At 41.6% G+C, this 25039-nt stretch overlaps 1 protein-coding gene across 3 annotated transcripts in view; it reads right to left on the reverse strand.

Moving 5' to 3' along the window:
• ORC5 (origin recognition complex subunit 5) overlaps positions 1–19155 on the reverse strand; it is a 71422-nt gene extending 52267 nt beyond the window's left edge. For 2 of the 3 annotated variants that reach the window (XR_014502120.1, XM_083399911.1), the window contains exons 1-8: positions 19110–19155; positions 18429–18596; positions 13736–13828; positions 12132–12326; positions 6075–6149; positions 3711–3822; positions 1787–1917; positions 892–940 (exon numbers count right to left, since the gene is read on the reverse strand). Coding sequence is in view for 2 of the 3 variants with exons in the window: in XM_083399911.1 (XP_083256037.1) it covers positions 892–940; positions 1787–1917; positions 3711–3822; positions 6075–6149; positions 12132–12326; positions 13736–13828; positions 18429–18539 (766 nt within the window). In the remaining variant the exon portion in view is untranslated. Of the gene's footprint in view, positions 1–891; positions 941–1786; positions 1918–3710; positions 3823–6074; positions 6150–12131; positions 12327–13735; positions 15143–18428; positions 18597–19109 lie in introns of all 3 variants that reach the window. The other variant, XM_083399912.1, reaches the window with a different exon arrangement.
• Between the last annotated feature and the right edge of the window lie 5884 nt (positions 19156–25039).

Genomic DNA, 25039 nt, shown 5'->3' on the forward strand with positions numbered 1-25039 from the left:
TCTTACCTCCACCCTTTTAGCTTAAAAGACTCTTCAGTCCTGCCCTTTCCTTGATAATCAGGTGCAGACAGAGCACCATCCAATTACCTAACCATTGTTCAAGAGACTGGAATTGCACTTCTTCTCCCTCCCCCATCCCCACCTTCTCACTCATTCTCTCAGGAAAACATTCCCCTCTCCTTCCTTAAGGGGTGATATGATAGCCATGTTCAAATATATAAAAGGATGTCACATAGAGGAGGGAGAAAGGTTGTTTTCTGCTGCTCCAGAGAAGCGGATACGGAGCAATGGATCCAAACTACAAGAAAGAAGATTCCACCTAAACATGAGGAAGAACTTCCTGACAGTAAGAGCTGTTCGACAGTGGAATTTGCTGCCAAGGAGTGTGGTGGAGTCTCCTTCTTTGGAGGTCTTTAAACAGAGGCTTGACAACCATAGTGCTCTGATGGTGTTTCCTGCTTGGCAGGGGGTTGGACTCGATGGCCCTTGTGGCCTCTTCCAATTCTATGATTCTATGATTCCTTGGAGATCAGCCCTATGGGTATATCTAAGCTTGCTGTTCAGTTTAGCACAGAGTCCAAAAAGCACACTCAATCTCCTAACTATGATTAGACGACTGAGCCTGCCCATGACCCCTAAAGTATTGCACACCCTATTTCCAACAATGATTACCAATTGTGGTTTGGGGAATACACATAGTCCATAGCAAGCCCCAAAACTGAAAGAGAACAATGCCCAAGTGAGAGAGAAGGCAGGAGGAAGAGTAAATCAGCCCAAGGAGCACTTCTGATTTGTCTAATCATAGTCAGAAATATATAAAGACTCAAAGCTTTTTATTGCCTCCTCTCTAGAATCATCCACTATTTATTCATATGAACGAAAAACACTCACCCTTTTGCTGGACCACAGGCTCACAGTACTTGGAAAAATTGAGTGCAGCCTGCAAGACAAGCAGTGGTATAATTGGTATCATCCCACATTTTAAATCCTTGCATCCCTGGCATTTGAAAGAACCCTGGAACACATTTTAAAAATATCCCACCCCTATCTGAAAAGGAGCTGCAACACCCCTCTCCAACCCTGAAGAGCAGCAACTTACAATGAAATTACATGCAGGAGAAATAAAACAAGAAACGGGTAGCTGGATTAGTGGCTGCACAGAGCCATAAAAACAAAATAAATCTTTGGCATGGATAAGCAGGACAGTATAATGCCATATCTGGTAACCTGAAGGTCCTGAATGCGTGTCCATATTTTAAGACAGCAATGGGGAATCTCTTTCAGTACTGGAGCCACATAACCTAGTGGGTAACTTTCCAATGGTCACATGCTGGGAGTGGATGCAACAATGGATATAAATATCTTTGTACAGTAGGTTACAGTCCAGCCACATAAAAGTCAGAAATTTCTATTTGTGTACCTATTCATCTAGGCAACCAAGAGGCATTAGTACATTTCAAGGATGTTCAGACACAGCAACCATGTCTTTCAGAACTTGCTCAGCTGCTGGTGAGCGAGCTGCATTATTCCAGCCCCTGCATGTAGGCAACAGTTACTTTTAAGTATGCAAATCAATAATGTGGCTTTGTGAAGGCTGCAAGCTCGCTGAGCTTCTCTTTCTCGTCTGCCGAGCCGACAACCCTAGCAACCTACACCTGGTTACATACTGAGAAATAGCACAGAATCCACATGCTATGTTATATAGGACATTCTAAGAATTCCAAAGCCAGCATCAAAAGCACTATGACATCACATTCATCATGAAAGCACCTAAGAGATCCCTTACTAGATGTCGGAGCTCCTTCAGGTCCCTGCAGACAGGATAGAAAACGCCAAGCAGAATATTTATATATGCAGCATAAAAATCAAAAGAATACTCTGGAGGATGGTCATGGGACAGAATCTTTTGCAGGTGTCCTGTTTAAATAAAGAGCATTGGAAAACAAAAAGATGATGAGCACATCATAGAATTGTTCTCAGGCTAAAAATTATGCAGAGAACAAGCAATGTATGCACACTTTAGATATACAGTTATACTTCAGCAGGAAACACCCCTTCTGCCAGAGGGCCTGTAATCCCCTCCTGGCAATTCAGCACTGAACACCTTTTAACCAGTTCTGGGAAATCCAGTAGTAAGGAGTATTCAGTGTAAAAGAACAGCGACTGCCAAAATCACCATGCATGTCCGGTTTCAGGGGGAAGCTTACATGTTTCCAGTCATCCCTCTTCAAGATAAAGGCACACACTTTCAGACTCAGTCAGCTGTGAGTACAGCAATCAAACCTAAACAAACTTTAAGTACCCTAAACCAGGCATTTTTAATCAGACCAAACACCAAGGTTCCCCTTCTGATCAATTTCTCTTTCAGGCCCAGACTTCAGGGTAAGAACAAGTTCTCCATTTCAAATTTGACCCGAGTTGTTAATTCAGTTTAGGTATTAAACTACAGAAAAACATGGACTTTTATGGATTCCAGCTTTAGTCAATACATATTTATAATTTCTAGCTGTCCTATTGTGATATTTAGGGCTGCTTTCATAAGTCACCGTGCTGCTATGTGTGCCCTAATCATTATGCTATATACCAACCTTAGTTGTTCATTAATTACATAGTATTTTGTTCATAGCTATATGAACAAAACGCGGGTGGGGCTGTGGGTAAAAGCCTCAGCGCCTAGGGCTTGCCGATCGAAAGGTCGGCGGTTTGAATCCCCGCGGCGGGGTGCGCTCCCGTTGTTCGGTCCCAGCGCCTGCCAACCTAGCAGTTCGAAAGCACTCCCGGGTGCAAGTAGATAAATAGGGACCGCTTACTAGCGGGAAGGTAAACGGCGTTTCTGTGTGCGGCTCTGGCTCGCCAGAGCAGCGATGTCACGCTGGCCACATGACCCGGAAGTGTCTCCGGACAGCGCTGGCCCCCGGCCTCTTGAGTGAGATGGGCGCACAACCCTAGAGTCTGTCAAGACTGGCCTGTACGGGCAGGGGTACCTTTACCTTTTATATTTTTCTGTATTGCTATTTGTAACACTAATGCATTTTAATGCAATCCTTACTGCGTCAATCTTCATCAGTATCTGAATTTAAGAATCTGTGACAAGGCAACAAACAGAGCTACTGTTTACTCTTAGGCTTAGGACCTAGTTTAGAACACCAGGAGAGGTGATTTTTTCTTTTCTTCTCAGCTCCATCCCACCCAACCATGAGCATAAAAAGCTCTTTAATATATATAAAAAGCATTTTGCTGGTGACCAGTTCTGGTAGCTACAACAGTGCTGAAAACTTGGTAATGTGATATGCACTTAAAGATAAAGAATTCCAAGATTTGGAAGCTTAACTAGCAACATAGTTTGTCTCTCACAATGAGTTAGAACCAGCTCTGGATTTCACCATCCTTTTCATAAAACCAGGTTAATTCTCTCAAACCAGGAGTTCTTAATTCCTTTAACTGCAAGGGGTGTGATGTATACACACATACAGAAAATAAAGGTACTAATTATTCATTCTTCAAAAAGCAGATGTGTTAAATATCATCCCAGCGCCCATCAAATCTAGTATTCTGTTTGCATCCAAGAGTAACTGGAGAGAAGGTGGCTTTCCCTAGTAGGTTTGCCTCCAGCATCTGATACTCAGGTATACAGCTTCCATTGGCAGAGATTTCGTTTAGCTATTATGTTTAATAGCCACGAACAGCCCAAAATAAGTGTATTGTGTTACCTATGCTGTAATCCGGAAAAAACAACGGCAATGGTTCAAGGCATCCTGTAGCTGGACGAAGCAGCTCCCACACAATTTCACTAAGAAGGACCACAGTCACATTTCTCTCCGTCTGGAGGACAGGGGTTGGGGAGGGGAGAGAGGGAAAAGGTGACCTTGTAGCTGCGTTTTTAGTCACAGAAAAACTTGTGAAGTTTCTTTCTAATTGAAACAAACTCATCTGATTCAGCATTTTATTGCAAATTATTTGCATAATCATAAGACCGTGAGCAGCCTAATCAAGGAGCTAATACATCTGCATTTTTAAAAATCCAGTTCTTCTATTGCTGTGCACTATGGCATTTAAGCTAAATAGGGCTGCACATCTTAATTGTCAGGAAGGAGGCTTGTGTTTGCTTGAAAAAGCTTGACTCTTAAATTATTAAAATCTTAGTAAGATAAACGGACAGTCCATCTGTTGGTCAGTTGCTTTCACAACATGCCTATGAGCTCAATTGAGACATAGAATTTTCAGTCTTCAAATCACTGCTCCCTCCTTTCTTGAGCAAGTTCCCTAACAGCAGCATGTTCCTAGGATTGTAGCTTGAAAATGAGGGACACAGCATCTGAATTGAGACTTCCTTATCATAGAATCACAAAGTTGGAAGTGACCCTGAGGACCATCTAGTCCAGTGTTAACCAAACTTGGCCCTCCAGCTGTTTTGGGACTACAATTCCCATCATCCCTGACTACTGGTCTTGTTAGCTAGGGATGATGGGAGTTGTAGTCCAAAAACAGCTGGAGGGCAAAATCTGGCCACCACTGATCTAGTCCAACCCTCTACTTCTGAGCAGACATATATAGGATTCTAGCCTCAGTTTCTTTGAATTTACTACCCTACACAGTTTCTAACAATACGGATTCGAAGGCATCAGTTTACACTAAGGGCAACTCCACTGACAACCAGAAGACCAGGAATCTAGGCTTCTATAATTAAATCAAATCCATACGGCTTCAGGAACTATAAATGCAGATTTATAAGTGTTTTCACCTGTGGAATCAGAGATGCCAATTGCCCTTCAGGCCTGAATTATTTGGAGGGAGAGAAATTTTGTCTCTTCCCTCACAAGATACTCAAGGAGCTTTACAGACATATAATAAAGTGAGGGAGGCAAAGGCTTTTTAATACCTTTTAACTTACCTACCAAGATTTTAAGGCACTTGTCCTTATCTAGCAGCTGAGTATCACATGAAAACAAAAGCATTTCCCATTAAGAGAACAGTTTATGCTTTCAAATCTCACCTTCCATAGCACACAATATGATCTTGCTACATATATCAGTTTCTGAATCAAGATCAATTAGCTTTCCAAGCCTCTTTTGCACATCACTATTGTTCACCATCACACAAAAAATGATAGCTGTGTAGCCATCCTTCCCAAGAGAAGCACCAGGAATTTCCCAACAAGTTGATCTCTAATTATTCTCCTGGTAGGAGAGTTAAGGAGTCTTGTTTGTTTTTCACAATACTCCTTGGCTTCTAACCTACTGGCAAGATATAAGAATCATGCACTATGCTTCTCTAATCCACTTGAATTGCTGCAAAAGCCAGCATCAATCCAAAGCAAAACATATTTCTTCCCTGCAGTCGAAGTCTCACATTTGTTACAGTCACATTTGTTACAGTTCATCAGATTATTGCAAAAGAAACACATGAAAGTGCCAAAGCAAGCAACACGTGCATTCTCCATTCCAGCGTGCTACCAAGATTAATGCACATCTACAAAAAATGATCAGTACCGTTTATCAGGTTCCTGCATGTACGGAGAAACTGGCAGGAAGAGCAACCCTGAACTAGCATTTTCAAATGCTCTAGGAGCATATCGTTAACCTCCCTGTCCCAGAAAACAAAAGCAAGGTAAGCTGTAACAAGCAACATGAAACATCTACTTTACACAACATCATTCCAAGGTAGAAAGGGGACAATGATGATTCCAACACTGGACCACTGTATATGTAACAATGGTTATTGGTTTACCGTGAATGAACAGAAGGCTCCAGTATTGCTCCTCCCATAGCACAAGTGGGAGCCAGCTGTTTTATAGAATGCAGCTGGGGAATGAAGAAACCCATTCCAAAAGAAAAAGTTAGTTTCTTCAAGGTAAGGATGCCTCCAGGTGAGCAAGAAAGCAGTGTCCTGTAACTGGAAGATGGATGGTACTTCTTTCTTTCTTAATGCCCCAGAGTTGCACTGAATAGTGGATTCACCGTATTTCACTGCAGAAATCGGCTCATTGAACCTACATAGTACATACTGGAAATTTGTTTTATAAGAACCGCTAAAGTGAAGTCGCTCAATAAGGATTCCTTAGTCAATATACTTACCAGTTCTTGTAGTCTAAGGAAACCTGGCAAGAGGTTTGTTTCTAGTTCCCTCAGCTGCTCTGCTTTATCCAAAACCTTTAAAACCAAAGAGACATTTTATTACACAAAAGTAACTCATAAGCAATTTAAAACGTTTGAATTACTTAAGTCCACTGATTTCCAGTGAGGCTACTCTGAGTAGGATTAATGTTGGTTATCACTTTATATATAAACATGGGATCCTAATCCAAAGAGGAAAACGCAATGGCGGATGAATAGACAGCAGGAGAGTGGGACTGAATGTGGTGGGGTAGAATTAAGAGTGACAGAGGTCAGCTGAAAAGGATAGTTAGGGAGTAGGACAGAGTTAGAGGAGCTGAAAGCTAACAGACTAAGAATAATCAGGGAGAATTAAACTGTTAAAGAGAATTGTTATGCTAAAACTATGTGTTCCTATCAAATTACCATTAGTACTAGATATTATTTTCCACAAATAAATATATTTACAGAGTTCTACAATTAAGGAGGGTGACCTGAGGAAGACTACATTAGGAGATTCCACTCCACACAGTGCATTTTAATCACAGAGACAAGTTTACAAAAGGCTCTCTATACATTAATAGGTAGTGGCAGCAAATTATTTGGAGGGCTATTAAGGGATGTTTGTACTCGATGGGCCACCTAAACAAATTATGCATTCATTTATTTCTCTGCAACAAAATGTATATACCAAATGATTACAATAAAAACTCTAGGTGGGCCTTAAAGATATTGGCAAACACTTCATACAGAACTTTACGTACGCCATCTAAGTAATCCTTTTAACAACGCTGTCAAGGAATAGCATGCAAAACGTCCCAGGTTCAATCCCTGGCAGCTCCAGGTAGGACTGGAAATGTCCTCTGGCTGATACCTTGGACAGCAGCTTTGCCTCTAGTATAGACAATAGAGAGCAGCTCCCTATATTTCTGCTCTTTCTATGACCGCCATACTGAGATTGGGGGGCGGTGTGTGTGTGTGTTATGGCTTGGCTAAGGCCACCTGGTGGATTCAACAGGGAAAAGGTCACATTAACTGTTCTGCTACACCAGCTCTTATGTGTTAAAGATAACTAGACTGATGAATTGCAATTCCAAACACAGGAGAGAAGAAACACGAAGGACACATTGTTCTCAACGCAGGTATAAACACAAAGTTTTATTGGCACCATCCTTCACCGAGGAAAATGAATCATTTTGAGCCTCATGATTAATCATGATTGTTCAGTACCTGTTCTTGGATTAAGAGAAGCATTCAGAAGCCACTGAAGAGCCCATCCATTTATCTTAATTTTCACTGAATTAATTGAGGCTGAAATATCTTAGGTTATTTACGAATGAAACGAAATAGCATAGATTAGTTTTGCCAGCTTGTGCTACCAGAACGCAAGTTCTTCCATCAATCTCCATTTAAACCGCCCCATAATAAATCCAAAGACACAGGTTAATTCACATAAATTGATTTCTCCCCCACTCTTGTCTATTTTCATGCACAGCAGAATGAAATGCTCTAATTTAACACTTAATTGTTCTGATTTACCAACATCTTACCCAATAAAATTGATCATTCTGCAATATTTAATGTCCTGCCCCAGTATTTTATTATCTATTTTCAAGTAATTTGAAATATTACGATAAGCAACATTATTAATTCCCAAAAATTGGTTCTAAAACCAGTTAAGTCAAGGGTTGCCCCGCTGTAACATGCTCATCTGACAGCAGTAATCTTTCAGAATCTCACACCACATTTTTAGCACTTAACTATGCTCATTTTATGAGCATAAATTTTATGCTCATTTTATGGTGCTGGAGGAGACTCTTGAGAGTCCGATGGACTGCAAGAAGATCAAACCTCTCCATTCTGAAGGAAATCAGCCCTGAGTGCTCACTGGAAGGACAGATCCTGAAGCTGAGGCTCCAATACTTTGGCCACCTCATGAGAAGAGAAGACTCCCTGGAAAAGACCCTGATGTTGGGAAAGATGGAGGGCACAAGGATAAGGGGATGACAGAGGACGAGATGGTTGGATAGTGTTCTCGAAGCTACCAGCATGAGTTTGACCAAACTGCGGGAGGCAGTGGAAGACAGGAGTGCCTGGCGTGCTCTCGTCCAGGGGGTCATGAAGAGTCAGACACAACTAAACGACTAAACAACAACAAATGCTCATTTTTCCTGAAGAAAATGGAGGAGGTCCTTTGATGTACTTTGTTTAAATGCATAAAGATACTGTACATTTAAGTAAGCATTTCCTTGACTTCCCACTTGGCACTAATTCTTACGCTAGAAGGGTGGGAGTCTTCAATGTAGGAAGATCTCTTCCACCAATAGCAACTGTCTGAATACCGGACAAGATGACATGGGTCCTTCTCTGCTGGGCAATGACTGGGTGTGAAGAACCCATACAATTGGCCACGCCCACCTGGTGCTTATTTTCAGCAGCAGTATGGGATTTTTGCACCAGGAAGCAGTAAAGGGGAAGTCTCCCTTGAAAATAAGGAATTACTTTACTTTCTACCATCCACTCACCTTGTCACTACTACCAGCATTATTTTTGATAACACACCCAAGAGACACAGTCAGAAAACACAATGTCAAATTCACTACCTCTGAATTCAAAGAAATTAAGTGAGCTAAAGATGTTGGGCGCACTCACTAACTTTTTTGGCTGTTTATTTAAACAGCAGACTTGCCTGCCATATCACAAACAGCCGTAGAAACATGCCTCAGTTTCAACAGTAATTTACCATGTGGAATATGGTGCTTCTGGCTTGAGAAATCATTGTTGAAAAACTCCCTTGAAGGTGCATGGTTCTTTGGGAAATGGCCAGAACTAACTACAGGCTAATTCATATTTATAGGTGCCACCTCGTAAGTGTCCCACACGAGTAGCGTGGAGCGGCCATCAGGCAGTCCTGACTGTGAAATTTGCCACCTAACGTACAGAGTGTGAACATGGCCGCGGCCATCTATGCAATCCTGCAATTGGGCAACTCATTGGAGCCATGTGTGCAGCTTCCAGAAGGTGGCACCAGCTTTACATGCGAGCTCTTCTCAGCCAGTCACAATAGGATTGCTCTTAACGTGAGCCAGTCTTCAACTTAATGCACACAGCCTTTTTCACCTTAGCCTTCAGCCAAAGGCCAGGGCAAACACCTGTCTCAATTTTTTGGGGGGAAAGCACTTGGGTTTGGGACTTTGGTGAGCCTGTAATGGCAAGAAGCAGGGCAGCCACGAAGAATACCTCCCTTAGGTGCATTAGCCAACCATCTCCCTTACAACCAGTTTAGAGCTACAAAACCTGGGTTTAAATATCAAAGCAGGACTGCAGGATCATGCACATATCCTCTTCCCTGATAAGCACATTCTCACAGTATAGGAGCAAAGCCAGGTCAACTTTAACCTCCTTTGAAGACATTCACATAAACCACGGAAGAGGATCAGAAGGAACACACAACAGGAGTGGTAGAGTGTATACAATCCCACAGCCCACTCCCAAAACCAGAGATCAACCATAGGCCTGAACAGAGCCTTAGGAACAAAGGAAACTGCCTTATACCAGGTCAGACCAATTTTCTCCCTAGCCTAATACTGTCTGCCCTGGCCAGAAGTGACTCTCTAGGATATCAGGCAGAGATCTTTCGTATCAGTTGTGGTCCTTTTAACTGGAGCTACCCAGGATTGAATCTAAGAACTTCTCTATGCAAAATATGTATTCTGTCGCTAAGCTACGAAGCCCAATATTATTTTCACTAGAGATCAGTGTGACAGAAATCAGTGGGGCTCATACCCATGTAAGCATACATAAGTTTGCAGCCATAAGGGCACAAAACATGACAGTAAAGCCATGGTATAATTCCTAAAGTCAGGAGTTAATCCACCATTATAATAGCCAATGTTTAATAGGTATCTGAATGTCTTTCAAAACGTATTCACAGATTTTTATTAGACTCCAGGATGGACAGTGTACTAGTAGCTTGCTGAATAGAACACCAAAGGAGGGAATGTGGGGTAGGGTGGCAGTGAAGTTACAAGTCGCTCAAAATTAACATAAAATTTTCAGTGTGATATTACTTTCTCAGTTTTCCTCAGAGGTTCAGAATGAGATCTTTCTCTTGAAAGGAATTCATCTATTCCCACTGTGTATCCATTAACGAGTGTTTCTGCATTAACTATTTTTCATACAAAGTAGTACAATAATCTTTCACCCACATTTCCTTTCTCCTCCATCTACTCTTCACAGAATATGTAGAATTATGTTGCCCAATTAATTTTTCATTGCTCTAGTTATACGTACACACTACATTATTTATTCAAGTGCGCTTAAAGCTTTTACAACAAAACCCCCAGATTTTCATCTATAGCCCCTAGACTATAAGATTCATAAAATTAACAGCCTGTTATTCAAAGGAGCTAATTCCCCTCCCCAAACCACAAACTTTATGCTAGCCTACCCAAACCTTCCCATTTACATTAGCTGCCCCACTTAATAGCGTTATAGTACAAACCCTTCAGTAACAGTTAGTTGGTTGTCTGAGTTGATAATGTTTGTTCCCCTTCCCACACTTGGCTAAAATAAACATTGGTATGTTCTAGTATCCTCATTCACCTTTACACAATCAATTATTAAATCAGGGAGTTTAAAAAGCTGCCACGGAGAGCCTTATGATTCCTTGGAAGTAAATATGAGATTGCTCAATCAGAAGATCACAATGGTGGACAAACGTTTCTAAAAGGCACCACCACTTCCATTCTAATATACAGCTGCAGTAAAGTTTTGGATGTGTTCTAGGCTGTATTCTTAGTTCACATTAGGCAATGGAGAGGTCAAACTGGCCAGAACAGTGTCCTACATGAATGGGCACCTTAGAGCTAGAGTGAGCAGAAGTTGGATCTCTGGTTGCAATGAAACTGACCAGCAAGAATTTCTGACTCCCAGTTGCTCAACAAACAAAATGGATTCCACAATCCTGAATTCAGCCCAGTGCTGACCTAGAACATGACTCCTGCAATATGTGGGATGTTCCTTAACAAGCAAGACAGTGCAGGAAAAGTTTTGGTTGGATGAAAATTTTCCCTTCCAGTGCCAAAGGAAGACAACCTCTGGGTCTAACACAAAACATTAAGGTAAGAATGGGAAATCTATTTAATTTCCATTGCCAACAGAAGCTTCAACAGTCTTGAAAGCTGCTATTGAACTCATAAAGCACTTGGGTTTTGTTTAAGTTGTGAAGAAACTTCCTAAATGGATGGTGGCAATGTATAGAAAACACTTTAAAAAGTAGTTGAACTCGTCTGCTCTATCTAAAGAACAATCTTCCTAAATTCTTAAATTACTGAAGATGATCTCAAGCTAGCTATAAAAAACCCTGAAAACCAATAAAACATCAGGCGTAGATGGGTTTTCTTAAAATTTCTACAAGAAGTTTAAAAGAACTTACGGGAGGAAGAGGAAGCCCACCTGCTCCTGCCAAGGAGACGGGCCTGCTTCAGTCGCCTTAGCAACTGCCTTCTTCCTCCTCCCCACCTCCTTTACGAAACTGTAAGACACCATCATATTGCTGGCGGTGTATTACAATGTTGGAAAGCAGATATCACCCAGCCCTAAACCCAGGTGACCTTTCAAACTTACCACATACAAGTAAAAGCTGATTGATAACGGGACAAAATGAAAAATTTAAGGTTAGACCGTTAAGATAAATTATAGAACAAAAATTGAGAAACATGGAAAGAATTTGCTGAAATAGTTAACCAAAATAGAATACAAAAAAGGGAGGTGTGAGGAGGTCAATGAAACAAGTTAATGAAAGGTAAAGATATGGAATATTGGATGTGTGTGTTTAGTGGGGGTTTTTTTTGTTTGTTTTTTTCCTCTGCATTGTTGTATTGCCTTTTTATGTTTCTATATTCCTTTTTTTGTTGTTTTTTTATGTATTGTAATTGTAATGTATGTTTTGTTAAACTTTTTATTGTTTTTCCTTTTTCCTTTTTCTGTAATTTTAAACTTCTAATAAATATCATTTAAAAACAACAACAAACTTACCACATACAAAGTTTGTTTCTGCAGATCAGGTGTCATAGTTGCCTGCTTAAATAAACGTATGAAATCGTTGAACGTATCACAGAATGGAAGAGGATATTCTTCCTTAGAGGAAAGGCTTTGTAACTGTCTCAAAATTTCTTCTAGAAGTAGTCTTGAAGTGAAACATTCAACACAGTTCACAAACACATGAGGCAGCTAAGGAGAAAGAAAATTGCATTAATGCTGTTACAAGAATTTGCAGAGAATACCACCAGCAGTTTTTTTGTTTTGCTTTTTTAAAATACAACAACCTGAGAGATCATTATTCATTCACATTTCTTGACATAATTACTTCTCAATGAGGATTGCTTGCTGACAAACATGCAAGTATTTCAGTACTAAATATTGAATGATTGGACTTCATGTATGAAGTCGAAAAAATTATTACATTTGCTGCCATTTCAATGTATTCTACACACAGTGGTAAGTTCATAAAAGTGAATCCAATAAACAACTACAGTGGACCCTCGGGTTATGTTACCTTCGGGTAACGTAACTTTCGGGTTGCGAATGCAGCAAACCTGGATGTGTAAACTTCTGGGTTTCGCCTCGCGCGCATGTGCAAAAGCACTCTGCGCATGCTCAATTGCACCCCGCGCATGCGCAAGAAGGGCACCTCCGGTTACGAAGCTTTTGGGATACGGCCCGGCCTACGGAATGGATCCCATTCGTAACCAGTATTATACAATGTCAACCACAAATTCACTACCACTCCCTCTAGCTGTAAACAAGGTTAGAGAAAGTTAAGGAGAACATGGCACAAAAGCAGCAGCAACATTATCTGACAGGCCCCCAAATGAGGGCCATAGAGCATCACAGGGCAAGTTGAGAGAGGCTAAAAAGATGTTAAAACGCACAATATGACCCATCCGAAACATTACAAGTACTTAATATGGATTGTTAAGATATGGTTGAAGCACAGCATGAAGCTGAAACCAGTAGGTTTTTTCTTAGTTCACTCTTGTTCTGAAGAGTTAGCCCTTGTCTTATCATTCATGTCACCTCAACCCCACATGGATCATCAGCAGGGCCAGCACAAGACATATTGATGCCTGAGGCACAGTAGCATTTGACTCTCCCCTCCCAAGGCCACTCAAAGTCAATCAAGTTATTTTGGCACCTAAGGCAGAAAAGCTCACAAGGGCCTCTCCTACTTCCTGCCAGTAAAAATACAATAATAATAAATTAAACAACTAACCATCTGCTGCCCTTTCATGACAGACAAAATCAATTACCTGAAGTGGCCACTTTCAGGTATGCCTAATGATAGGGCTGGACATGTACTGTCACTATAGCCAGTACCTGACACTGCCAGAGGCAGGGCAAATATAGAAATACAACAGCACTAAGTTACAGCTGATTTGTAGGGGCAAACAGAGCTTTGCTTCCTTGTATTCTTGGCTGCGTAAGCCAAGGCCCGATGTACCAAGTTATCTGGGGACAGTCAAGAATGGTTTTCTTGAGGAAACAGAAAAGATGAACCAACTGATGGTTTCAGAGGATTTTTTAAAACAAAACTTGAAAGCATTTCCCAATATACAGTTTGAATCCATTATTCTTCTTACCTCTAAGGTTTTCAGAAGAGTCTGCATCACATAAGTCTTCCCACTGGATGTGTGTCCATAGATGAAAAGGGATGGGAAGCTCAAATGCTGACGCTGGACAAAAATTATATATATATTTAGTGTTTGTTTTATTTCTTTTCTTTTCTTTTAAAGCACACTGGCCTTTCTTCAATCAAAAGATGTACAGAACTTTGACTCATCAAGTTTTTGGCTAGATCAAAAGTTGAAGAATGAAGGGTTCGCTAAAAATGCAGCAACTAAGATCCACCAGGACAGCTTATCCCTTTGATTTTATAATCCATCAAAATACAAGGAAGTTCGGTTCAAAAGAATGACTGGCCTGAAGCCCAGCACTGAAACTCCCAAGACATTACAAGTCAAGAGACTGGCCTGTTTGGTAACAGTACCCAAGGCTCCATGACAGAAAGCCTTTAATATGGAGCATACGGATAGCTTTTCAAAAACATCATTGTGACAGTTTGTAATTGTAAGCTGCTTCGAAAACCAATTGCAGCTAAAAGCAAGAAACAAATACAATAAACTTGTTGGGTCATAGGCCGTGTTCACACATTAACAGTAAGTCAAGAACCTTGGCTGAATTAGCCATACTGTGCACAAGCTACGTAACGGTGCATGCAGCCCAATCACTCGCTTCACACAAGCAGGTAAACGTACTAGTTAGGAGACAACTTCTGAACCCAAGTGCTGGGAGGGCAACTGTTTGGGTGCTGGGAAGGGCGCCAGGGCTATGAGGGGATTGATAAAGCAGAGAGTCTGTGTACAGATGTTTTGTGTGCTTGTGCTTACTGAATGGGATGGGTGGTTTTTTTTCAATATATGCAGTGAAGGGACTAGGCTGAGTGAAACAGTTTTGGAGTGATCTTGCCGTTAACATGGTTTCTAAGAAATGGCTTTGTGATCTGGAGTTCCTAGGTGAGTTACTTGTCTTTTAGCCTCACTAGTGACCAGCTATGCCTGCCACAGTGGCCATTTTGTGTATGGGCCTGCCCCCACCATGGCAGCCAATACAACTTTGCAGAACTCCAACTGTGCTTGCATGCTCTGCAAAATTGGAGACACCAGAACTAAATAGAGAATGCTTTTTCAGTATGTGGTTAAATACCTTCAAAGAGAAAATAAGTCAATGATTTGCAATTCTGAGGTCCTGGCACTTAACTGCATAATCTCTCTCTCTCGCTCCCTCTTCTTAGCAAGAAACTTGCTTACTTTTTTTTCAAGTTACAGAAAGAGTTGCATATCCAAACCATTGATTATTAAGTCAAGTTCTTTCTTCTTAACCATTTTTAAATATTTTCTGGAAATTGTTCTGGGTTGCTTTTCCAGTCTGCAAGCTATTGCACTGAGCCATCTGAGGCTGAGAAAGTCTTAAATGTACTGCATGATGTACTGTAAATATAGCAAAATGATAATTGTACAAGTTCATAAACTTACATGCTGACAAGCGATTCATGATGGTAACAAGAGGAAGAAGGGCGATTCCAAATGAATCAATCTGAAACCCTCATTGGAATTCATAGTTTCATTGTTCATCCAATCTTTAATCAATAAACACTTTACCTATGGTAGGGCAGCTGGTCTGAACACACTTATCACTCATACAAAAAAACTTCTTTAGTGATGTATATGCACAGCTGTACTAAATTCTTCCAATCCTTCCATGTAAAAAAAGCTGACTGCAAAATTCCAGGGCATCACATGTACAGATGTATGCATGTATGTCCATTCATTGCTGTGCACACCCAAGGAGGAGACAGGATGATGAGTGGCTACTGTCCCACCTCACATACAGATTTGCTAAATCTGATATTGTGTACACTGGCTCCAGAATGAGTAGTTTTCTAAACAATGAAATTTCAAATTCAATCAAATTATGTATCACTTCACACAGAAGGGGTCCTGAAACGATTTACAAAACCCTACAGAACAAAATTGATTAAAATGAAGCAAAAACACAGCTGTTCACCCACAACAAAAACCACCCAACATAAACATGTGACCTCCTGCCACTTTATCAAAGGTTCTGTTTCAATAAGGTATCATTCATTCTCTGCAACACTAACTATTTAAAGCAAATAACTGCATATTGGCAATTTTCAGCACATCAAAAGTTATTTTAATTGTTGAGGGCAATATAAACACTCAACAAGGAAAAAGCAACACCAGACACAAATCATTACTACTGCTTGGGAATGAAGCAAAAGAAAAACAGGGGGGGAATCTATTTTGAAGATACAATTACATCCTGTAGCCATGTTCCTGTAACAACTGTTCAGACAGAAGTATATTGTACACAGTGATAATTTTAAAGATAAACTGGTAAAAGAAAGAATATAAACCGATAAAAATGTTTCTGGAATGAACACCATTTGAATAACTATTACATCCACGTCTTTCAGTTAACTAAGTTCAAGCTAAATGCCTGGGTAGACCAACAAGTGTTGCAATGTTTCCTGAAGGCAGGGTTGGAAAATTCATTCTTCAGGGATTACTAGGAGAATCCCTGGAAATTACTGAGATAATCAAAATCATCTCCATGGTTGAAAAATGTAACCTTTCATTTAAAAACAATCTGCACGTCTAGCACTCATGCTGAATACATCAGTACAGCAAGCTTCAGAAGACTGTCAGGCAAAATTAAATGCCGCAGCAGACTGCTGACATCAATTTCCATACCGTGAACCAAATGACACATTATTCTCCTTAACGGCTTGTAGGGATATTATATTTAATTACAGATAAAGGTAACAACTTCAACTATGCCACAGCCCATATTAATCAATGCAGGAGTTGCTGCTTATATAAGACAGGAGAGGGGAATAGCAGAGTATTACCCTCACAGTTTCTGCTTGAAGCGATGCTCTTCCCGTTATTAACATAAGCCAAAGAATGTTTGTGTTTAAAAAAGACCTTTTGCATAAAGAATGAGCTGTGAGCCAAGAATTCCCCACTTCATATCTCACCTATCATGAATCCATACATAGGCCACTATCTTTTTGGCAGTGTGCCCCATTTGAAATATGAGGATAATGTTGCCCTACTTAGCATAGCTTTATAAGGATATTAACATTCTGCAAGTAAGTTAGAAAGCACTACATGAATATAGCTCTTTGTATAATAATTTGCTTGCCAAGGAAAGCATGCATTTCACGGAAGTCCCATACACTGTAAAAAAAACCTGGAACGTGTTCTAACACCACAGGTGATGTGGAGTAGTGGTCAGGCACACTGGGCTTTACCATTTCTAATCTGAACTGAGAAGGCATCCTAGAACGAACACAGCATAGTACCCTATACCTACAGCACAGGAAAAAGGTCAGTGCAGTGGAACTTCAGTTTTCAAATGTCTCCATTGACAAACGTTTTGATTTTCAAACATCGTAAACCCGGAAGTAAACGCTTCAGTTTTTGAACACTTTTTGGAAGTCGTACATGCCACGCTTTGAGCTTTCAGTATTGTTTTTTTCCATTTTGAGGCTTCTGTATTGAGTTTTTGGTTTTCAAACGTTTCAGAACTCGAACAGTCTTCCAAAACAGATTACGTTCGAAAACCGAGGTCCCACTGCCTTTCAGGAAATCTTGGTCCACTGATAACTTTTTTTCAAATTAAGGAATTCCTGGTATCCATCGAGATACCACAAAGTCTCCACAAACACAGCTGGGGATATAGAGATACAGTGGTGCCCCGCAAGACGAATGCCTCGCAAGACGGAAAACCCGCAAGACGAAAGGGTTTTCCGTTTTCAGAGGTGCTTCGCAGGACGAATTTCTCTATGGGCTTGCTTCGCAAGACGAAAATGTCTTGCGATTTTTGAGGGTTTTTTTCACTCCCCAACCCCTTTTTCTAAAGCGCTAAGCTGCTAATAGCCTTTTAGCAGCTAATCCGCTAATCCCTTAAGCCCTTAATAGCCGTTAATAGCCCTTAAACTGCTTATAGCGCTAATAGCGCTAATCCACTAATGGGCTTGCTTCGCAAGACGAAAAAACCGCAAGACGAAAAGACTCGCGGAACGGATTCTTTTCGTCTTGCGAGGCACCACTGTACTGTATGTGGAGTACATAAGGAACAGCGCTACATAAAGAGTACGCATTATTCCCTAATTACCTATTCAGATAAATAAATGTCAAAAGAAGGCCTTGTTTGTACATTAGAATTTAACAGAATCACTACTGAGTTTTGTATGGCAACCTTTAAAAAAAAGGGGGGGAAAGGCCTGACTAGTCTACATTTTCTTGTAAACTCCTACTGGTAGCCAGGGGAAGAAAAGCAGCAATACAAAACTGATACATTAAAAACAACCATAACTGCATTTCTTTGCAGTTAAGAGAGACGTGCGTGAGTTAATCCCTTGTGTTATGAAAAAACACATGTGGTTAACTCAGGTATGTATCTCTGAGTTCAAATAACTCCTAGGGGACATGCTAAGGTAATAGTAAAGACTTGCTAAAGGTCACAGAGACCTTCAGTTAAAGTAAAATTTGAACCCAGGCCTTCCTGGGCCAACTGTGGTATATCCACTTCAGCTTTACTACCTGTCAGGAGCAAAAAACAAAAACAAAACACTGTTTTCCTGTCCAGTAAGAAGTATCTTGCCTGAAAAGCAGACTTTGATTAAAAAAAATAAGGCCAAGTATCTTAAAGGGCAATTCGAAAAAGAAAATTAGAAAGTGCTACCTCTCCGAAGATTGATAACAAGGTGGACACTTGAGATTCCCGAAAAAGCACCAAGCTTTCCAAGCGAAGTAACGTCGCTTCTGGATATTCTGGATGTTTGAAAACAGGCATTTTAACTTCTGTCTCTGCGTCTTACAACTTCCAGGATTATTGCGGAGGTGGGCAGGTCTGTTCAGGGAAACAGGAAGCGACAAACTGATTCTCATGTTATAGCATATTGTTTCAGCAGCAGCAGTAGTAATAATAATAATAATAATAATAACTGAAGTAAACACTGCAGCCCAACCAACCGTCCACCTGAAACCCAAGATGACAGCGGTCTGGGCCATAGTAAAAAAATAAAAATAAATGTGAGATCACCCCCACTAATTTGTAGCCAGGTATTTATGGCATAGATGTAGATTTTAACGATCAGACCATCTGCAAAGAAGCAGCTAACCCTTGCAAGTGGCTCCTAACGGGCACTAAATAATAAGCAGCACACCTGCCCGCCACGTCATTTATTAATTTTTTTTCACCCCCAAGCCGCGTTTTGTTTCAGGAATCGCAAGAAAGCGAGTCTGAGGTAAGGTCTCCCAAGGAGTAAGCCCTGTTGTTCTGCTTCTGTGGAAGGAAGAGCCAGGCAGGTCCCTCGGAGGCGGACCCAGGCGCCCAAATATAACATTTACCGGCCTCGGTTACCTCAGCTCTCCCTTAAACCGCCAAAATACACCTTTCACCCTCTCCGCGCGGACCCGCTGCGCATGCGCGGCGAAGCAACACGCACCGCCTACCATCGCTAAGGCGCAGGCGCACCGCGCGTTCGTTGGGGGTTGTTGAATAAAATAAACATGCGCAGTAGCAGCCGGTGAAGTCCTTAGAGGGCACTTTCCGGTGCCCTTACTTTGGACGGGTGATTTTCCTCCCCACGGCCTGCAGGGGGAGCGCGAGAGAGGAAGGGGAACCAAAACGAAAGCGACGGCCGGGAGGGAGCGCGCAGTGTCTTTGGGTATAAAAGCAACTGGAGAAGGGATGGGCAGCAAAATCAGCCTGGTGCTCCCACCCCGCCGTGTCCAGTACCCGCTGCGGGGAAGCCCCCCGCTATGGAGGGGACGCGCCAGTGTGGCAAACCTATATTTAAGACCGGCCTTTTGAGACACTTGACATAAATTGCCATTTTACTGTTCGCGGTGCGTTTGCACAACCGGACGCCTCCACATGCCCCAGATGCAACAAAACTATGCCCCTCTCGTATTGCTCTCTGCAGCCACAATGAAATATACTCAGAGTCGCAAAGCGATTTCATGCTCTTTATTCAGCTCATAGTGGTGAGGAGGAATGAATGAAAGTCCCCTCAAAGTATCTGCTTTATATACATTATTTACACAATGGGCTGCACATGATTGGTTAATTCCGGAATTCTACTGTAAGCCAATCAAGTTGTGGATTCACTTCTATCTGGAGCATGATTTGGTGGTTCCTGCCAACCAATCATACTGCTGCATTGTTCTAGGACCAATCAGACTGCTGCATTCTGAATCCTATTGTTCTAGGACCAATCAGACTGCTGCCTTTTGGATCCTATTCAACTCAGTACATAACACACAGCAAGAGCTGTAACTCGCCAACGGTTTGACTTCACCCCCAAAGATGCACCCCACCCTTAGCTGTCAACTTTCAGATTGAAAATATTTTTTTTAATAATATTTTTTATTGGGTTTTTTACACAAAAAATACAACAAAACAGAACTAAAAGAGAAAAAAAATGCACAATACAAAAACACAAAAACAATAACATAATACCAAACACATCAAAAAGGAAAAAAAATTAATAAAAACAGTTTCATCTTTATAATATTTCTTTCATTTGCTTATTTCCCGACTTCCCCAAACCTCCCTTCACTGTATTCCAAAACACCTATTTGATCAGCAAATCCCTATCCTCTGTCTCAATTAATCCTTGTCTTAATTTTGACATCTTTATATAACTTAATCTCCTTAGAATCTTAAATCATTAAATCTTTAAGTTTTACGACTTTTATACTAATAACCTTTTAAATTCAATCTGATGTCATTTTAACATTCATTAATCTTATAATATTTCTGTAAATAATCTTTAAATTTCTTCCAGTCCTCTTCCACCGTCTCTTCTCCCTGGTCTCTGATTCTGCCAGTCATCTCGGCCAGTTCCATATAGTCCATCACTTTCATCTGCCATTCTTCCAGCGTGGGTACCTCTTGTGTCTTCCAATACTGTGCGATAAGTATTCTTGCTGCTGTTGTAGCATACATAAAAAAAGTCCTATCCTTCTTTTGCACCTGTTGGTCGACCATGCCCACTTTCAGATTGAAAATAAGGGATCAGCAGCCTCACCTGTCCCGGGGACAGTCCACAGGATATCTAACAATCCGGGATAGCAGCTGGAAACGGCGCTGGAATAAGGGAATTTCCTGCAAAAAAAAGGTTGACAGCTATGACCCCACCGTCTCCAGAAATATATGGGTGCCAACCGACATTACTGCCCATTCAATCCCAGGTGGGTTTAACTAGATGCCCTTATTTATTAGCTCTGCTGCTGGAAATGAGACACAGCTGGATGCTTTTCCTGTGTGCACTCAGTTCTGAACAGCTTTACTCCCAAGTAATGTGGGTTTATGAATGCAGCTTAACCCTGGAGCTGCAAGGAAACAACAACATCGAACTCAGCGACTGAGTTCGTATGCTCCAGTTTATAGATATTCTCCCCAGGGACATCTGCATCTGTTTTATTTCCAACACTTGTCTGCCAAGCAGCATGAACAGGAATAATCTCGTGGATCGCCTTGTGAAGTATTCCCTAGGCATCATCATAAGCATCATAAGGTTGTTTTTCAAAGCATCACTCGGCTATTTTCATATCAAATATAAGCAGCTCCCCCCCGCCCCCAAAAAAGCTTATAACCTTTGTACAGAGCTATTAAGAAACTCTGTAAAGCAATATTTTCGGTTCTGCATTATTGAGGCTTAAAGCCATTTCCTTCGCCCACAGGAATTCTGCAGATCTCTGTTCCACCCAGGAAGATGCCTTCTTTAAAGTCAACCCATTGGTCTGCTTAGCTCAGTACTGTGGATGTTCAATGGCAGCAGCGTTCCAGGGTTTCAGAAAGCTGTCTTTCCCAGCCCTAAACGGAGAACTCCAGAGATTTGCTCCTGTGACCTTTTGCAAGGGAAGTATGCACTCTGCCACCAAACCACAATCTTTCCCCCTAGCTTCATGTTGTTGTTGTTGTTGAGGTGTTTAGTCGTGTCCAACTCTTTGTGACCCCCTGGACCAGAGCACGCCAGGCACTCCTGTCTTCCACTGCCTCCCGCAGTTTGGTCAAACTCATGCTGGTAGCTTTGAGAACACTGTCCAACCATCTCGTCCTCTGTCGTCCCCTTCTCCTTGTGCCCTCCATCTTTCCAGCATCAGGGTCTTTTCCAGGGACCCTTGCTTCATACTGTCCAGTAAACATGTATATCCAAGGATATAGGCCTGTTTTGTAGCCTACAAGCGGTCTGCTGTTGGGAAAAGGATGCAGCAGACCACGGTAGGCAGCTCTAAACACAAGTACAGATGAAGAATGATCAGTGGCGTAGCGTGGGGGGTGCAGGGGGGGCGGCCGCACCTGGCGCAACATCTGGGGGGCCCGGCCGCACCGGGCGCAACATCTGGGGGCGCGCGCTCGCACTCGCAGCTCTCTGCCCCTACCTGGCTCACTCACTCTCTCTCACTGCAGTGCTGGCTGTGCGAATCCGATCCGAGCCGCCGGGTCGCCGCCCACTGTGGAGGGGGGGTGCCAGGCGTGCGGTGTGGTGCGGAGAGAGAGAGAGGGACTATCTGGGGGAGGGACAGTGCAGCGGGGGGGGGGCGCAAATTACTTGCCTTGCCCCGGGTTAGGGGGCGCAAATTACTTGCCTTGCCCCGGGTGCTGACAACCCACGCTACGCCACTGAGAATGATGAAGCTCACCGGCTCCATTCCAGATCTAATCATGCTAAAAGGTGTTCTTTGGGACAGAATGTGGCTAGAAGTGCACATTTGTAATGTGGATGTGTGGTGCTGTGGGTTGGGGAGAGATCCCTGCTGAGCTCTCTGTATGTTCTGAAATCTGAAAAAGGCACTACAGCAGGAGTCTGAACTTGCCTCATTTCTAACCTGCTAATTTGCACTCCCCACACAACTTGCAGCCAGAGCAACAAAATTTGGTTCTCAATACTCTTTTGCTACGCTTGAAAGGAGAAGGCAAAATGTTTTTAGGGCATCATTGAATTCCTCATGCTCTAGTGCATGGACCTCTGCAAGGAGCCTGGGTTGCCTGTCTCAAATTATATATATATATTCTAACATATGTTCATGTGATAAAGCAAGTAAGATATTCAGTTAACTGCTGTTTCATATAATGGATGGAATACAGGCCACTTAGAATTCAGCAATGGTATTTCCTGCTCTCCATGACGGAATCTAACACGCAAGATGGAAAACAATTGCTGTCAGTAGAACATTCTGGAACAAATTTCTCTCTGGCTCCACCCTTTGGAGATCTGAAAGCATCTCATTGGTCCACATGACATTGCTCCATTGATGATACCTTTCTATGGCTAGAAAGAGTGAACTACACACCAATATATTTGCCTCAGTGATATCCCAAACCAGGGCTGAAGTGATAGAGGAACCTGCTGAAAATTGTTCTAGTATATTCCGCTGACAGGATTTGTTTTTTCTTTTTCCAGAATTGATTGACTGATTGTACTTTCCATTCAAGTGAATCCCAAAGCAGCGCGTGGACAATAAACAGCAACAGCAACATAATAAAACATCCTAGTTACAGCCCAAGTTATATAATTAACATAACTTCGATAAAACAATTACAAAGAATTAAAGCATAGAAAGCAACACTAACAAAAAGCTAACAAGTAAATTAAACATTTGCTTTCTCTCTCTCTCTTTCACACACACACATGTGTGCTCAACAATAATTTGCTAAAGTAGTCAGCCAGCATAGAAGAGGACCCTGATCCAACAAAAGTACCTACAAACAGAATTGTAGTATATTTAGCACCCGGCTTCCAACACAACATTTACATAGAGACTCCTGCTGCACAACAGTCAAGCTCTCACTAAAAGATCGGGACCAACTCCACAAAGCCTTCCTTGAGACTCTAGGCTCTGGTGGAAGAGGACCATCACGTCACACAGCCATAGCACAAAACAACAAAGATGGTGCTTTGGGTCAGAGAGAGAAGGAAATACCATTGAGGCAATCTAAGGGACCCATAATCCCAGTGTGTGAGGTAGAGCTTAACAGTTTCTGGAACATATCCTTCAAGAGAAACTTGAAATATTTATTCTGCTCTCTCCTTAGGCCTCTTCACTATGAGTTCATTCAAATAATAATTTGCTTGGTGTTTTTGTTTTACTCGAGGCAGGGAACTTGCTGTGATCCTCTAAATAACATTTGGCAGGGAGAAAAATCATGCTCCCTTTTCATATGTGATGATCTGACAAAAAAATTAAGCAATTTCGAAATGATTTCTTCTTCATCATCTTCATCCTTGCAGCAATTTTGTTGTTCAGACCCAGTCTGTCTTTCATGTAAACATCCATCCCATTTCTGCAAGTTTCTACTAAGGCATGAAGGACAGCTACCTCTGTAATTGCTGTCAATAAAAGAGCTTTGAATGATGTACTTCATCTTGAGGCGGAAAAAAACAAACAAAACATTTCCTAACTGCAGAAAGAAGACAGAAAGACACTGCTTGTTGCAGTTGCAGACAAAGACTCAATGTGGGCTTCACTTCTCAATCTATAAAACTTTTAAAAAGCAGCTAAATTTTACCCTGGGCTGATAAATTGCTTACTGAGACTGACAGAAAAATCCTATCTGCTACTCAGCTTGATCTCTTCCCTCATTCTATTTTCTGTAGGCTTGCAGCTGTCTCTGTCTTAGGTTTATATGTCAGCAAAAATAAACCTGGCATATTAACAAAGGAGGGAAAGGAATTGAGAACAGAGAGGTGAGATGAGGGTTTTTTGTGTTTTTTTGGTTCTCCACTCAACAAAATCCTTGCAAATTATTGATTAGCTGTTTGCAAAAGACAAAAACAAGAATCCTCCATTAACAAAGCTAATAACTGACATAGCTGATTATGAAAGAATGATCATGGCACACCCTTCCAATATTTCACAAATGAAAACAAATTCGCTAGTACCATCCCACTCTTTCACCAAAGATCACTGCCTCACTGCAATTTCACATCGCAAAACTGTGTTCCTTTATTCTACATTAGCGTGCCCCCCCCTCTGTTGATTAAAAAGCCAATGTGTTTTTAGAGGGGATAAAGACAGACTTACGTACATTTTTTTTCTAACTGTCCATAAACAATGGTTCAACATACGTCTCCGGGGCTGCAATGTGTAAGATGGTTAAGCTGTGCCCTAAACAAGGCCTTAATACAGGAGTAGAAAACTGTTGGCCCATAGGTGGGATCCAGCCCACCAGCCTCCTTAGCAGCAGTGTGAATGGGACCATGATAGTGTTGAATGGTTTCTTTAAATGTAAAGGTTCATCATTGTTCCACCCGATGTGTATGTCTTTAAGGGGCCAGAGCA

The sequence above is a fragment of the Podarcis tiliguerta genome (genome assembly GCF_965153285.1).
Source record: "Podarcis tiliguerta genome assembly, chromosome: 10".
NCBI classification, from domain to species: Eukaryota; Metazoa; Chordata; class Lepidosauria; order Squamata; family Lacertidae; genus Podarcis; species Podarcis tiliguerta.